Consider the following 17145-nt stretch of genomic DNA (forward strand, 5'->3'; position numbering starts at 1 on the left):
TGGGTCTTGTTTTTGTATCCATTCAGCAAGCCTGTGTCTTTTGGCGGGAGCATTTAATCCATTCGCATTTAAGGTGATTATCAATATGTATGTTCCTATGACCATTTTCTTAATTGTTTTGGGTTTGTTTTTGTAGGTCCTTTTCTTCTCTTGTGTTTCCCACTTAGAGAAGTTCCTTTAGCATTTGTTGTAGAGCTGGTTTGGTGGTGCTGAATTCTCTTAGCTTTTGCTTGCCTGTAAAGCTTTAGATTTCTCCATCAAATCTGAATGAGATCCTTGCTGGGTAATCTTTGTTGTTGGTTTTTCCCTTTCATCACTTTATATATATCATGCCACTCCGTTCTGTCTTGTAGCATTTCTGCTGAGAAATCAGCTGTTAACCTTATGGGAGTTCCCTTTTCCCTTGTTGCTTTTAATAATTTTTCTTTGTCTTTAATTTTTGTCAGTTTGATTACTATGTGTCTCTGTGTGTTTCTCCTTGGGTTTATCCTGCCTGGGAAGCTCTGCACTTCCTGGACTTGGGTGGCTATTTCCTTTTCCAAGTTAGGAAAGTTTTCGACTATAATCTCTTCAAATATTTTCTTGGGTCCTCTCTCTCTCTCCCGGGACCCCTATAATGCGAATGTTGGTGCGTTTAATGTTGTCCCAGAGGTCTCTTAGGATGTCTTCAATTCTTTTCACTCTTTTTTCTTTATTCTGTTCCATGGCAGTGAATTCCACCACTCTGTCTTCCAGGTCACTTATCCATTCTTCTGCTTCAGTTTTTCTGCTATTGATTCCTTCTAGTGTATTTTTCATTTATTTTGTTGTTCACCTCTTTTTGCTTGTTCTTTAATTCTTCCAGGTGTTTGTTCTTGAATTCTTCTAGGTCTTTGTTAAACATTTCTTGAATCCTCTCGATCTTTGCCTTCATTCTTTTTCCGAGGTCCTGGATCATCTTCACTAACATTTTTCTGAATTCTTTTTCTGTAAGGTTGCCCATCTCCACTTCATTTAGTTGTTTTTCTGGGGTTTTATCCTGTTCCTTCATCTGGTACCTAGTCTTCTGCCTTTTCGTTTTGTCTATCTTTCTGTGAATGTGGTTTTCATTCCACAGCCTGCAGAATTGTAATTCTTCTTGCTTCTGCTGTCTGCCCTCTGGTGGATAAGGCTATCTAAAAGGCTTGTGCAAGCTTCCTGCTGGGAGGGACTGGTGGTGGGCAGAGCTTAGTAAAACTTTAATCCACTTGTCTGCTGATGGGTGGGGCTGAGTGTCCTCCCTGTTGGTTGTTTGACCTGAGGAGACTCAGCACTGGACGCTACAGGCTCTTTGGTGGGGCTAATTTCAGACTCCGGGAGGGCTCATGCCAAGGAGTACTTTCCAGAATTTCTGCTGCCAGTGTACTTGTCCCAGCAGTGAGCCACAGCCACCCCCCACCTCTGCAAATCCCGCTAGGCTTCAACGTCTGATTCTCTGGGAATTCCTCCTCCTGTTGCCAGACGCCCCCCCTGGGTTGGGAAGCCTGATGTGGCGCTCAGAACCTTTACTCCAGTGGGTGGACTTCTGTGGTATAATTGTTCTCCAGTTTGTGAGTCACCCACCCAGCAGTTATGGAATTTGATTTCATTGTGATTTCGCCCCTCCTATCATCTCATTGCAGCTTCTCCTTTGTCATTGGATGTGGGGTATCTTTTTTGGTGAGTTCCAATGTCTTCCTGTTGATGATTTTTTAGCAGTTAGCTGTGATTCCGGTGCTCTCACAAGAGGCAATGAGTGCACGTCCTTCTACTCTGCCATCTTGAACCTGCCCATCTCAATTGATCATTTAGAAGAGTGAAACAACACTGATAATTTATAAAATGGAAACACACCACATGAAAAGTAGCAACTACTGTTTTAATGGTTTTTATAATCTTTGTTCTTAATGTCACATATATTTTAGAGGCTGTGGTGGAGAAAAATTTAATTTGAATTTCATCAATTTCTTCAGTTTTACTTGATTTTCTTTCACTTCCATTAAATTCAAGTAAAATTAAATTTAATGTCTGTAATTAAAAATAGCATATCTAGTTTGAACCCAATGTTATAAAGTTATTTCATTCTTTCTTCCTGTTCCTGTTTGTCTCATTTTAATTTCTTTGTATCACTCTACATATCCATCCTGTTATCTGTGCCTATTTATTTAAGTACTTAAAGTAATGTTCATTAAATGGTAATTTAATTATATTTAGAGAATGATTTTCAATAATCTGTTGCTTCTTATATTATGTGGAACTTGTATAAATGAGCATACATCATTTTTATAGAAACAATAAAAAGTGATTATCTTTTTTACATATTTAATGGAACAGTTAAATTAACACCATATGGCTTTTTCTTTTAATAACCTGGGATTTGGGGCAATCAGATTTCAAGTCTCAGCTCAGCAAGGAGGTGGTTGTATAATATCTCTAGTTCTTAGTTTCATCGTCTGTTAAAAATGAAGGAGTTGAACTGAGATATTTCCATTTCCAGCTCTGAAATTCTGTATCTCAGGTACTGATGATTAAAATCTCTCTATGTTGAGTTCCAAGTAGCACTTTAGATACCATGGAGGTATTTTACCTATTAACTTGGCTATATTGCTTTTGAGGAGTGTACCTTTCTTCCCGTAAAATCTTCACAGCATTCTTATTTGAAGTAAGGGAAACAAGTACAGGGAAAATAGAGCCCAATATAATAATGAAATGTTACTTTTCAAAGGTTGTAGAATAGAAAAAGGGCAGAAACAAACGGGAATGCAGTATTCATGAGAAAACCCATAAAACTGTACCACTTCCTGCTATAACCATTATCCTTACAGCAGGAGTGGGAAATGATGCAAAGACAATTGAGCTCTTATGGGAAAACTGTACATTAAAGTTAAAAATGACTGAGGTCAAATATATTGGATATTTGTAAGAGATATGACGGGCCTAGAGAACACTGGAAGAAAACTGAACAACAGCCCTATGGCTTACTTTGTGTAATTATGAAATTTGATTATGCTGAGTAAAACACAGGAAACAAATGAGAATTAAAATAGCACATTTCTTTGGCCTAAGTGAAATAATGACAAGCTTATTCTGCAATTCAATAAAGAAAACATATTCTAAAGACAAAGGGACTTAAACAGAAGCCATTAAAAAAATGAAATCAGTAATTTTGAGGCTCACTGATTTCCAATGAAATTTGTCTTGCCCTTCTTTGCTGCTTGTGGAGTCTAAAAATCCAAGTGATCAACTTTATTTTGCATGTTCGAGAAACAAGCCCATAACTTTCAGGCTGAACAATAGCTCTATATGAAGAATTATCAATGGAGTAAGAAAAGACAGTGGCTCCTTATAGAACTAGCTAGCCAGTTTATGGAATTATTTGTGAATCTCAGTTTTGGGAAAATAAAAGCATTGAGTATCCATTTATTCATCAAGTTGGCTAGCTATATATATATGTATAGATATTAGAAATACAGTCAGCATTCTCTGTTGCTTTGTAATATTTCTTAATGATCTTAATGACCTCAGAGTGAAATTTTCATCTACAAGCTGGCTTCTCCCTTTCTGATTCCCAGTGAACTGACACAGCCTGATTTCTTCTAAGAGTCACCACGCTCAAATCCTGACTTCAATGTTTATTACATTAGAATAAGATAGGTTGGCCAGTCTGCTGCCATCAAGGAGACAAATTAAATGTAATGGAAAAGTTTGCTTTTATTAAAAGTCTTTTTCTCTTAGCCAAGTTCACTTTTTAGGTTAGCCAGGTGGTCTTGACGGCAACAGACAGCATAGGTTTTGATATATGGCATCGTTGTTCCTTTGTATATAAATAATGGCAGCCCTAATATAGAAAAGAAATTAAAGTGAGCAATAAAAAGTCTTGCCTATCTTTTATGATTTTACAACAACTAAGCAGCTAACACTGGATTATAAATCACTGAAGGGAAACTGAGAACAACTGAGAACAACAACAGTAATAAAGTATGGAACCTTTACTAATGAAAGGAAAATATCTGACTTTTGTTACCACCTAATAAAAGTGCACTTTATTGTCATTCCTCATTCACTAGGCATTTTCTTTACTCCTGTTAATATTTGGCTACCTAACCAGTATCCAGTTTTTAAAGATTAGAGAGAAAAATTCTATACGGCAAATCTATATGGTCAAATCAGCTTTAACCTGTCTTTTTCCAGTAGACGTACCTACCTGACAACAGCCAGCATCTGAAACACCCACGCTCTACAGGTTTGTGGTTGTAAATTTCAGTCACTCCAGCTTTTGAGGAATACAAATAATGAAAACTCATCAAAGGGCTGCCATAACTCTCCCAGCTGACTAGATGGAAGCATTTCTGACTACTCAAAATTAATAGTAGCTCCCAAGGCCTTGTAAGAACAGCTGTCACTGAGAAATACACTCACAAACAAATAAGTAATTCTCCCAGTTTGATCTGTTAGAGGCATGAAGCGGCAACTCTTCAGGGCAACCTAGATGGTTATCAAAGGAGCAATGAGCTCCTGTAGACCTTTGATATGGTAATGTGAACGTACCATGCACTATTTATGAACACGTGCTATGTGCCTCGCCCAGAGCCTGGTACATTCTAGACTCTCATTAAGGATCTGCTCAATGAACAAGGCAGAATCCTTTGCTGGTGGTCCACATGGAACAGCCAGAAATTATAATTAGGACATTCCACCAACAGAAGCTGCTGTCCTGTCATCACTGAAGTGCTAAAACTTGGCGAGATCCTAGGTACAAAACCACGTTTGGAAATGTATCAATACTTAGGACTGCCCTGACTTTGTTATATTTGGTATAAAATACAAAATAAAATAAAATCCCACTCCTCCCAAAGCCAGTATCAATTTTATTTAGGTATGAGCCAATGAAGACAGATTTGAGAACTTTAATAGATGTCCCAACAATTTTTCAAAGTGAGAAACATTTCAGATCTGTGAGAATTTCATATTGCATTTTTATGAATAATTATGCAGTTGAATTAACTCAAATGCTGTATTTTCCATCCGTTACTGTGATGCTAAATTGTCCCTTTCAGGGACTGAGACGTGACAGGAACCTGTCATTGCCATGACATTCAATAGAAGGAACCCCATTTCTAGTTTTCATCCATGGGGTCTCGCTATGTAACAGATTTTTCTAGGGAAGAGATTTTCTTCTTTCTGGGCTCATCTGGACAACTCTGAAAACTTCCCCTTCTTGAGTGAACATGGTCATGGAGACTCAGGAGAAAGAAGAAGGACTAGGGGTCAGGAGACATGAACCTTGCCTGGGCCACAAGTCTTGATGTGACTTTGAACAAAACTCTCCCTGGGGATCTGATTCCTCATTTCTAAAATGAAAAACCGGACTACCCAATCTTTAAGGCCCCTTGGAGTACTTGATTGTCTCATAATGTGCAAGTGGTTCCAGCCCACTGTTACAGAAGTTTCCCTGCTGGTTGGAGAGGAAAGCCTGGTACAAGTCTATGTTTCACAGCCTTTGGTGATCAAAGAGGCAATCAACATGTTTTCATTGTCTAGGTTTAAATGTGCCTGTCATTAATTTTGACAAGATTATTTGTCACTGGAAATCACCTTTTAGATTTGGTGATCTGTAACAATGACTGTAATAATGAAAAATCAATAACGCTCCCAGAGTGGATGCGAAAGAAATGACAGGCAGCATCTTAACCAACGGTCCAGAGAGCATCATTTGGGGAATATTTTTTTCCCTAACTACACACACTCTCAGATCCCATGTCAGACTTCCTGAATTAGAATTTCCTAGTTTGGGTCCTGGATCCACATGTCCCAGAAAAGCTTCCCAGCTAATTGGTGCCTTTTGCTCCCCAACCCACCTTTGAAAGAAGTGATTTAAATACTGATTATCTATCAGGTAGAGAGAATCATATGACACAAGCCATACAGTGAGGTAAGTGGGCCTCTGATAACGTACCAGGTCAGGAAGCTGGCGGCATTCTATTTTTGCCTACATAGCTGTGTGCTATTTAAAAATTCAAGGAGGCTGAGCGCTTGGCGTGGCTGAATTTATCTAAGGTTTACTGAATGCTCCCTGTGGCTGTGGTTGGTAGCATTATAATTTGGGTGGTGGGTAGATTTGCAATTTTTATATTAAATTTGGAATGCTGGTTATAAAACTGTTTAGAATGCATTTCAGTGATGGATGGTAAATGGCTGTCTAAGACAAATACAAGGCCAATAGCCAGTTTCTTTTCTTTCCCTTTTTTGGTGCTACTTTGGGAAAATTACTTGGGAAATAAAGAAGGTTAAAAATGGTTCTCTCAGTACAAACTGAAAGTTCATATACAAACTACATAAGCTCTTGCCCTAATCGTTTTCTTCTCTCCCAATGGTATTTACTGGGCACTCAGACACTGCCAGATGTGAGACTGAACAGTTGCTCTAACACAGCAATCTTTCATGTTTTACTCGAAGCCTCTGAAAATATTTTTCTCCCTTAGCTCCGTAACAGGGAGAAAGGAGCCCCCCTGGGGATATGGCTGATGGAGGCTGATCCTGTCTGACACTTAGGGACCCTGAAGACTCACTGTGATAACTCAGTTATGATGCAGACAGGCAACACACCTGTCCCAGTAACTTAGGCTCTCACCACACATGGGCAGTCAAGTTCCCTTAGCATTTATTTAGATTGTACATTTTAATACATAAAATATCCCATTTTCATGGTTCATCCTCCTGCCTCTGGGCAGAAGCACAAACCTGCTTCAGAATCACTATTAGCTACGATTATAAAAGGGCCCTCAACAATCGACTCCAATGCGTAACTGCTTCCACTGTGAGATGATTCTCCGGAGCCCATTAGGCTCCAGCACTCAGGAGGGAAGGCTCCTTGTTAACTGTACTAAAAAAAAGTCCTCTACAAATCAGACAGGGGTTAGCATCTCTGGACCTCCTAGAAGGAGCAGCTCTCTCAGTGACCCTCTGATCTTCCAGCCCCATGTCCTACCACTTCATGAAATACATTCAGAGCCCACCAGACCACTCATCCAAAAGGGGAGAAGGGGATAGGACACTAGGTCTTCACTATTCATTCATTCTAATGGTTGAAAGGGGATGTGGTTTTAAAATAGTCCTTTCTCTTCAGCTTCTTGATGAGCTATGTTTTTGTCCTGACTGACTCTCAGACTATGACCTGGATCCAGAGGTAAACTTCATGGACACTAGACATCAACAGTAACTCTGCCTCATCCGTAGAGAAAGGAGAAGACGACACTTACTGGGGCTCTGTTTCTGGGCACATAACTTGATTGATATTTAAAAGGATTTTACTGATTTTAATAGAGTGGAAAATGCATAGTTTTCATACAGATAAAGATCACTGCGGCAATGGTTTGCATGACCAAATTTCAAAGGCATGCTCTCCGGCAGATGCGGCACAATACTTTGTGGCTACTTTCAATAACATATTTCATCTGAGGCTCTCACAATCTTTTGCAAACTAGCTGTGGCATGATCATTTTACAGATGGGGAGTCTGAAAACACACGGTTTAATCTGATGAAGATTCCACACAAGGTCAGCGAACGGGCACAGAGAAGGAAAGCCAGGAGGAGCTATTATCTTGCACAACACATGTCAGAGTATAAAGAGGACAAACTAATTCAAAACAGGAGGCGAAGCTATTTAGAATCCAGAAAAAAATGCTAAGCTGAAAGAACATAAATAAATAAAAATAAAACAATTTTAAAAACCTTGAATAATGCAGCACCTCTAGTGAGAGCTCAACCCACTCACACAGTGAATCTGGAAATAGAACGAGCACGACGCTTACATATGAGCCCAGTCACCGCGGGCAATCTGTTCTTCTTCCAGTATTATTCAGGACAGATAATTTAGTTTTCTTTTTTTATTCTGAAATTTGTCACCATACAAAATAATGCATTAAATTTTTCTTTGATTTCTGCTTTTTCCCTATCTTCAATCCCCACACCCCAGAGTTTCAGAGAATCCACTGACTTCTCATCCTTTCAGTTTGTAAGTTCACTCTGCCTGTAATAACCCCTAGGTTCCTTCTATTTTCTTCACAGACATATGTTATACCTAATAATCAACAACCCTGCCTGCTTTAATTGGTTCACCACCGAGTGAATATAAAGTAGCCCTCGGAGGCCCTTCAGCTGACATCATTCTCCTTAAGGAGACATTATAGTAAATAAATAAGCAAATGAATGTGAGTCAACAGGGAGATGAAAAGACTTAGACGAATGATGGTTAAGGAATTCTTAAAACCCTCTCACTAATGGGGGTGAAGGCCCTCAGCGCTCTCAGCCCACCCAGTTTCTGTGTGTTCTTTCCTAATCTTGGTTTTTTGTAAATTAAGTCTTTAACAACAGTTGCGCAATTACGAAATCTCTTCATGGAGCAAGTCTGCACTTGCAGACATGTTGATATCTTCCAGAATGTCCACAGCGAAGTACTCACAGCAGCAAAACTCTGGAAACTACTCGTATGTCCATCAAGAGGATTCTGGGAACCTGATCAAGTGTTATGCCAACTTGGTACCACTGCTCATGGGAAAATGATAAATTGCTTGATAAACCGATAAATTGTTTGTGGACCAGGGAAACGAGAGCTATTTGGTAGGAAGCCATACCGTAAGGCTTCTCTGAGTGAGGTGACTCCTGTAACTCAACATGTCCCTCACGGGGACTCTGGATGTTCTGCCCAGGGAGTTGTGCCCAGAGAAAGTGCCTCTCCTGTTGCATAGGATTCTATGGCAGAGTGGTTCTCGAATCTTCCCCACGTGGGGCTCCTCTCCTAGCACCTAAGCTATTACCTGCGAGAGGTGGCGCAAAGAGAACAGCATCTGGACAGCTGTGTGGACTGCAGTCGACACTGTTGCCAGACCCCCTCCATGCCTCGGCCCTGCCGGGAAGCAGTGATCTCTGTCTTACATCGTTCCTGGGTCACCCAGTGCCAAGCGTGGCCTATGGGAGTCCTGTGAGTCTGAATGTTTAGTTGGACCCAAGAAGACCTCCTAAGGGCATTGCAAATGATTACTTCTGAGGATCAGATTAAGAGAAACTTTCACATTCTATGTATATATCTTTGAATAATTTCAGTCTTTAACCATAAATATGTAACTTATTATCTGGAGAAAAAAAGACTGCTGAAAGAAAAAAAAACCTCCATAAAAGGAACTGTCACATCAAACTCTTTTAGAGGTCTATGCCCAGGGAAACATGGCTAAGATTCCACAATGAAATGGGAATCAGTAGGATGTAACTTTAGACAAAGTTCCAAAAGATTAAAAGCTATAACCAAATCTACAGTTTTGAGGTGAATAAACATTCTCTACCTTGGTAAGTATATCACAAATTCTGGATATACTGAATTCAAGTGTGTTTTTTCAATATTTTTTCAGCTTGATTAAAAATTTGGAACCTTGTATGACTAGATAAACTTAATACGTATCATTTGAAAAACCATCACCAACCATTTTGTTATGCAATTAAGACAGCAAGAGTAGTTTTCTATTTTCTAATTCCATAGAAATAATGAGTCCAATGTGGTGAAGGGATGAGGTAAATAAAACTTGTTCCCACTTGGCTATGAAACAGCCATTCCCTGAGAGGAAACTTTCAGCATTCTTCCATATGAACCCTTTGGCTTTCTTCCCTGAAGAAATACTGTCTTTAACAAGTCCAATAATTTCCAGGATGTTGTCAGGCCAAACAGCTACCCCATTTGGAGGTAGCTAATTACTTCAAGAAGATTGACATTATATACAATTACATGAACAATTATAAGATGAATCACAATTGAGGAATACCTATACACAGATTATCGATCTCAAGTCCCAACAAACACTCGGCAAGTAAGACGATGTGAAGTGAGGCTGCACAAAAGAAATGTCAACTTAACGAAAAAAATAAACCTGATATTTATCTTGATATTTAAGCTTCATCTTGAAAATGTTAAATGGACGATGCTGCCCTCTCACTGAAATAAGATTTATCACCATCTAGAATGACATGCTACTGTGTGCTTAGAGATAATGTTTCTCCCCGGTTCTGTTTCGATAATATTGTTTGGTTAGAAATAGGAAACAGAGATGAACTGCCTGGGCTTCTGCTCACGGGTTGTGTCACAAGAGGCGAGTCTCTCGTTCCCACCACAGAGACCATGAATGTCAAAGGCGCAGCACAGCCGGGCAGGAAGCGCTCAGTGAATTGGGAGGAGTTCGTCAGAGCTGTGGCCAAGGAAAAGTTCTGTGGCACCCAGGCAGCCCTGCAGGGTTTGTAATTAGCTCAGCTTCCCTGTCTCTAGGCGGTGCTTGTTTTAGGATCTCACCACATGGTTTCAACCACTATTCACATTCTCTCTTCTCTTTCAAATACATGCACACATGTCTGTAGTTTCCCTTTCATAACGGTTTTTTGTCCTTATAAGAAAGAAACTGTAAGTCACAAAGCTGGACTCAGTGTGGAAAAGCAACTTCCCATCTTCGTTATCATTTAGATCACGAGTCTGTCTTCAGGAAAGGGGTTTCTGGGAGAAGTCCTCTATGAACAGAATGGAAATTCCAGCTGGGTTTCAATGTTCAGACCTTCTTGAATATCATCCAGTGGTTTCCCACGGCACTCAGACTCAGGTTCACGGTGCCACGTGGTCAGGCCCCTGCCCTCCTCTTTACCACACTGGCCACTCTCCCTGGGTCTTCTCATTCTGGAAACACGCTGAGCTTGGTCCCATCCAGGGCCTTTGCATTTGCTGCTCCCTCACCTTCAGCTGTGCTCACCTCCAAATCTTCACACCTCTCTTCTTTTCAGCATTCAGATCTCAGCTCAATCTCACCCCAAGATCACCCTTTCTACCTGCGCATCTAAAGCAGCCCACTGCCCAGCTCTCAGGCCACACTATCACATTGCCTTGTATTTTCTCCATGGCACCTAACATTACCTAAAATCCTCTTATTTACTGGGCTTTGTTTGTCTGTTTATTGCTCATTTTCTCTGCTCCATGAGAGGAGGGATGTCGTTGTCTTGCTCACAATTGTATGCAGTGTGGGGCTGCTCAATACAGATTTATGACCAAATGAAGGAGGAAACCAGCTCGATTTTCTTCATTTGAAGGCCACTTAATTTTTTCAGCATGTATGTAACACACCCTTTTCCCCCTTAAAAATAATTTTACATGTGTGATAATCTCTGTTCATTAATTTTGTCTGGTAGCAGACAACCACTTCAGTTCACAGGTTCACGTCATTATTAAACTCAGGTTAAGTTTTCTTCTATTATATCTTTAAAGACTGCTTCTGTCTGCTCCAAAGTTTTCTTTAAAAACACTGATTAGACCTGTCTATTATTGCTTAGCAAATTTATTTAAATATCTCTCATCTCATATTTCAACTAAAATGCCATTTTGTCAGAGAGCCCAACCCTGAAACGTCCTTATACTAAAGTGTCCAACACCTTCTGCCCATCACATTTTATTGATATTTTTCCTATAATGCATATACCTCACTTAAAATGGTAACTGCAACTTAGCAAGCATACTTTTTAACTGTTAGTTATTATTATATTTTCCTGGTTTATTGTCAGTCTGTCCTGATATAAATTTAAGATATATAAGAGAAGACACTTTTGTTCTTCTTGTCCACTACTGTATTACTAGAGTTTAGAAAAATGTGCCTATGTAGAATGACACTGAACTAATGGCACTGAAAGAACTGATATGAAATAAATCACGGAATGAATTTATACATACATACATATATAGATATATAAATCCTGGTAAAGTTTGTATCCTTTTTTTCAAGTAAATTGTTTTTTTCCAACTACACTGTGGGAATTTAGCAAGTTAACATGAAAATCTGTACATTATTAAAGTACTGACATAGTAACTTATAATCAAGCAGTTAATGAGCTGCAAAGCTCACTTTAAAAACCAGTTGCTCTATACATTTAATATGTATACAGTTACTTCTTGTTATTGTCAAAACTAACTTGGGACATGAAGAGTAAATTGCAGAGACAAACTTAATAAATTGACTTTGATGTAGTTGCTTCTGGAACTGAAGCCTCTTGGGAACACTGAGCTAAAATTCATACCTGAACCTTCTTCAATTTTTAATCGAATACTATTATGATAACTTAACAACAGAATTTCAAAGATAGCTCAATTTTTCCTGGACTCTAGATTCTTTTACACATCAAGGAAGCACTTTATCTACCCAAAGGTATTTCTCTTTATATTGTGTATCAGACAAGGGAGCTTAGAAGCCATGGAGATGTTAAGGAAACATTATGTAATTAACATGAAACAAGTCAGGGACACATGTCTGACTAAATTATTTTTTAGAATATCATAAGACACTATAAAAATGCACTGAAAAGCCATACTTAGGGAAAGCAGGCAAAATAGACAATGATTATTGACTGATTTGTAGTCAGTCAGTTCAAATCAAAATGCCCAAAGAGCTGTGCCTATACAAGGTTTCCTTTACTTGAAGCAAAAATAAACAAACAAAAAAATAATAAGAATACATTCACTTGGAAGATACACATTAATTTTAGGAATACCTTTCTTTGCTTAAAAGTATTTTAAAAACCAGTCTTTGTCCAAAAATTTAAAAAAAAGATTACTAATGTATCAATACACTCTGGTTATCTTATCAGATGAAATGCCTCCTTGCTTCTAGATAATTCTGTATTTACTGTCTACCTCCCCTCCATGTGTGAGGGCAAATTAACTTTTATGACTTCACTCCTCATTATGTGGAAGTCTAAGCATTAATGCAATCTTTTTTAAGAGAAAAAAGGGCAAATCTATACTGAAAAATTTATTACTATTTTATTTTAATAGGTCTCACTCATGGCTGAGAAGTTATAAATTGATTAAAATATTTACTTAAAATACACTGTAAAATTTATGAAAAAGATAGAATTCATTTACTGTTGCTTTACTATCACTCAAAATTTTGTGTTCAAAAAATGTCTGAATTGTGTAGAATACAAATGGAACAGAGGACAAAAATTAAAAACCTATCTTTGAAAGACGAGTAATTGAAATAAAACTTGGTGACACTTACAAGCTAATACCTAAAGAGAAAGGGGGGATTGATAATGCAATCAACTCATTTACTTTATAAAACAAATGTTCTTAATTGTAGATAATTATTTCGTAACTCACCTCTGCATACTTCAACTTCAATGTTTTATGCATTTCTCGGAAACGACTGTAACGCCTGAAAACGGTCCACGTCTCATCCAGGACAGTGATCTATTAACCAGGAAAAGCAAAATAAATCAGCATTAGTTGGAGGAAAAATTGGTTTCCTCTTATTTGTTTAAAATAATTTGTTTAATGTATACTGATGTGTATAAAACTGATGATTAATAAGAACCTGCTGTATAAAAAAATAAAATAGAATTCAAAATCTCAAAAAAACCCCAATAAAACAATCATATAATTGTTCTTAAAAAAATGTTTTAAATTGTTAATTAAAACAATTTAAAAATGCATCTTAAAAAATAATTTGCTTCAAATTAAACAAATTGTTTAATTTGTTTAAAATAATTCAAAAATTTGTTTGTTTAAATTTGTTTCAAATAACTTAAAAATTAACGAAAAGTGATTAGCATGTAAATTTCTCCAGAAGGGAAAATATTAATCTAGCAGCACAAATAAGACTTACAAATAATAACTGTACTCTGCTTAAGCATGCATCTCTGCTTCCCAAATATGATTACGAGCAGCATGTGACTCTGTAAAGTGAAGGACACAGAGTTTCATGGCTCATCAGAAGTGTCCCTCCACTCTCCATGTGGGGTGCAGAAAGGACACCCCACAGCGTGACCTTTCTGTTACAGTGATGTGCCTACACGAAATGTTTACACTTTTATATAAAATGTCAGTGTTGGTTTCCAGATGCCACCGCAATGGACAAGAGAGAAGCAGCAGCAGAGAAGAAAAAGAAGGATGAGGAGAAGGAAGAGGGAGGACAAAGGAGAAGGAGGAGGACAAAGGAAAAACAAAAAAAATCTGTCTACATCTCAATGATCATTAGTATCAAAACCCACACTGTATTTTGCTTTATTTCGGAGGGAGAATTCTCAGTCCAGCCTCTAACCAGTAGTGGAACTTACTGTTCCTATTGGATGGCAGGTGGACACTGGTGCCCATCAGTCACATACCAAGGTCACGGTGACCAGGAGAGGCTGGGAGACACCACCAGCCTCCACGGTCACACCTGAGGCACAGGCTCCTGACCAAGTTCCCATCTCATTCCCACTCTTCTTCCTCCAAGCTCCAGACCCATGTCCCTAACTGGGAGATGTCTTTCTTTAGATGCCACACACCAACTTCAAGGTCAGCCTGTGTGAAACAAATCCACCCGTTCTCTCCAATCTCAACTCTACTTCATCTCAGTGCATGTCACCACCGTCCACCAAGCCACACCAGACAGACGCTGGTCCCCAGGTCCCCCCAACATGCCACAGTCAGACAAGCACCTGGTCCTGCACCCCTCACCTCCCAGGCCTTCCTTAGCGCTCTACCCTTCTATCCTTCACTGCCACTGCCATCTCACTCTGGGCCACCAGGTCTCCCGCGGCCTCGGCCAGGCCTCTCCCAGTGTCTCCATCCAGTTGCCCCTCCAATCCCTTCTCTGCACAATTGACAGGGGAGCTTTTTAAAAACTTAAATCTGATCATTCTACCTCCCCCCTTAAGTCCCCTAGAAGCTTCACGCTGCTCCTAGAAGCAGACCCAGATTTTATATTTGTACCCGACTGCGCGCAGCAGCCTCTCCTCCAGCCTCTCCTCCCGCAAGTGTCTCACTCCCTGGAAGCGCACACTCCTTCCCACGCTGGGCCTCTGCAGGGGCCGCACCCCTCTACTGGAAACCTTACCCCGCACATTAGAGAAACGCCCTTCTCAGGCTGGTGATTCAGCTTTTGGTTCTCCTGCATGTACACCCAGGGGTGAGCAGGAAAGTCAGGGATCAGTAAACCACAGAGATCAGTAGGGGGAGGACACCCATGCAGGGAGCCTCGGGAGGAAGAGGGAGCCCTGAGTCTCAGCCATCCGCAGGGTCACTCACTTCCCCGAGTGGCTAATTAGATGATTCGGGGTTATCCAAGGATGTATAACATTAAAACTCTCATTGTTCTGGCTCTATATTCATCATTTACAATAGTGTTTTAATTGTGGCAGGTTTCTTCTTGTGAGTTTCTTTTAAACAGATATTTCTGTAAGGAAAAAAAAGTACGTATGTTTACAAAAAATCATTTAGTAAAAATAGTACCAATGTCACCAAAGCTTGGGAAACACTGCTCCTGGCAGCTCAGCTGGGGGTTTTCTCCCCAGCTCTCTCCTCCTCAACGGACCCCATTGAGCACAATTAGCAAGGGGGTGAGGGCTTCCTTAGGGCAAGAGCACAGCAACATGCCACCTTGGCTGGACGCAAACCAGGTGTCAAGGAGAGACCTGGACACGAGCGGGCGTGATGCTGCCTGCTTGCCAAGAAAGCCCAGGAATGAACAGAACCACACCCGTGACCTGGGAGTAGTAAGATGCAGGATGCTCACAGGGAAACCACCCTGTCCTGGGACTTTGGAATCCAGAGAAAGTCACAGAAGAAGCCTAGGTCTCCCTCCTCCCTCAGACTCTAGTGCTCCCTGGATCTCTGACTGCTTCCACTGTTCCTCTTGAACCCACAGTCAGTCAAGTACAAAATCCCCCCATCCTCAGCCTCTTCTGGGAATTTCCCGTTCATCTTCACTCTAACTGAGAGCTGGCTCTCCCCGAGGGACCCCTTCCCCTGTAGCCATCTCAAGGAGGGACTGTGTTCTCCCCACACTCTTCATCCTGTTGTGCTGGGAGGTTGGTAGACGCTTTGTTACTTCCATCCAACTTTCACACCACTGCTCCTCTGCCCTTCCTAAAACCCCACCTACGTGAAGCCCACACCTTTGGATCCGACCTGTACCCATCCTTCTCGCAGGCAATTCGCCTCAGTCACATCCCCGACTCCTTGAACGTCTTAGGTTTTGCTCACTGTCATCTGCTCCAACGCTATGGAACTCCTGCCATGAATCTTGGAAATTTCATCAACCAACAGATGATCCCTCCAACACCCCGACCTCCTGTTCCTTGACCTTTGCCCTGGTTCCTCCCTCACCCAACTTGGAAACCATGGGCAATCACTACAACCTTTCCCTTCCATTCAACCTCAAATCTCTTGTTCTGCTCTTGAAATTCCCTTGACTAAGCTAAACCACAATCTTGGTTAAATCCAGCTGTCTGCTTACTCCCGCCCTGTACCTGCAGGATGGGGATGAAGGAAAACATGCCACCAAATGGCTGCCTGGTCCTATTTTAAAGTCACGGTCACCACTCTGAGGTCAGCCTGGATGCCTCCAAACAGTCATACCACATTTCCCCATTCCATCCATTCTCCCGTTCTCTTAAATAAGAGTTTTCTAAACAGTTTACTCCATCTTTCTCCTCATTCTCAGATGATAACCTGAGTTCCTATTTCACTGAGAAAGTGGAAGCAATCAATAGAACACTCCCACAACCACCCTCAGCCCACCATGGCCACCATCGGCCTTGTATCTCCTCTTCCCTCCTGCTACCGGGCGTGGGATGTACACCACTGCTCCTGGTTAAGGCCAACCCCTCTTCCTAGATGCTGGATTCTAGACTCCACGCCCCCCTGCCTTCTGAAGGAAACTGCAATCAGCAATTTTCTCTTCTCTCTCCTGGCACCAACACATCCCCAGTCTCTACTAGATTATTCCAGCAGCATCTAAACTAGCTAGGATTTCTCTCACCTTAAACTTCCACCTTGGCCTCCCTTTCCCTTCCAACTGCCACTCCATTTCTGTCCTTCCTATTATAACAAACTCCTTGCAAGAGTTTATTCTTTTTTTGCGGTACGCGGGCCTCTCACTGTTGTGGCCTCTCCCGTTGTGGAGCACAGGCTCCGGATGCGCAGGCTCAGCGGCCATGGCTCACGGGCCCAGCCACTCCGCGGCATGTGGGATCTTCCCGGACCGAGGCATGAACCCGCGTCCCCTGCATCAGCAGGCGGACTCTCAACCACTGCGCCACCAGGGAAGCCCCGCAAGAGTTTATTCTTGATGTCATCAATTTCCTTC

General features: G+C 40.8%; 1 protein-coding gene across 2 annotated transcripts in view; it reads right to left on the reverse strand.

The window, feature by feature from the left end:
* The window catches only part of KIF16B (kinesin family member 16B), a 280446-nt gene that overhangs the window by 53864 nt on the left and 209437 nt on the right, over window positions 1–17145 (reverse strand). For both annotated transcript variants that reach the window (XM_060123762.1, XM_060123761.1), the window contains one exon: window positions 13173–13262. In XM_060123762.1, the coding sequence (XP_059979745.1) occupies window positions 13173–13262 (90 nt within the window). The remainder of the gene's footprint in view (window positions 1–13172; window positions 13263–17145) is intronic.

The sequence above is a fragment of the Lagenorhynchus albirostris genome, chromosome 15 (genome assembly GCF_949774975.1).
Source record: "Lagenorhynchus albirostris chromosome 15, mLagAlb1.1, whole genome shotgun sequence".
Taxonomy (NCBI): Eukaryota; Metazoa; Chordata; class Mammalia; order Artiodactyla; family Delphinidae; genus Lagenorhynchus; species Lagenorhynchus albirostris.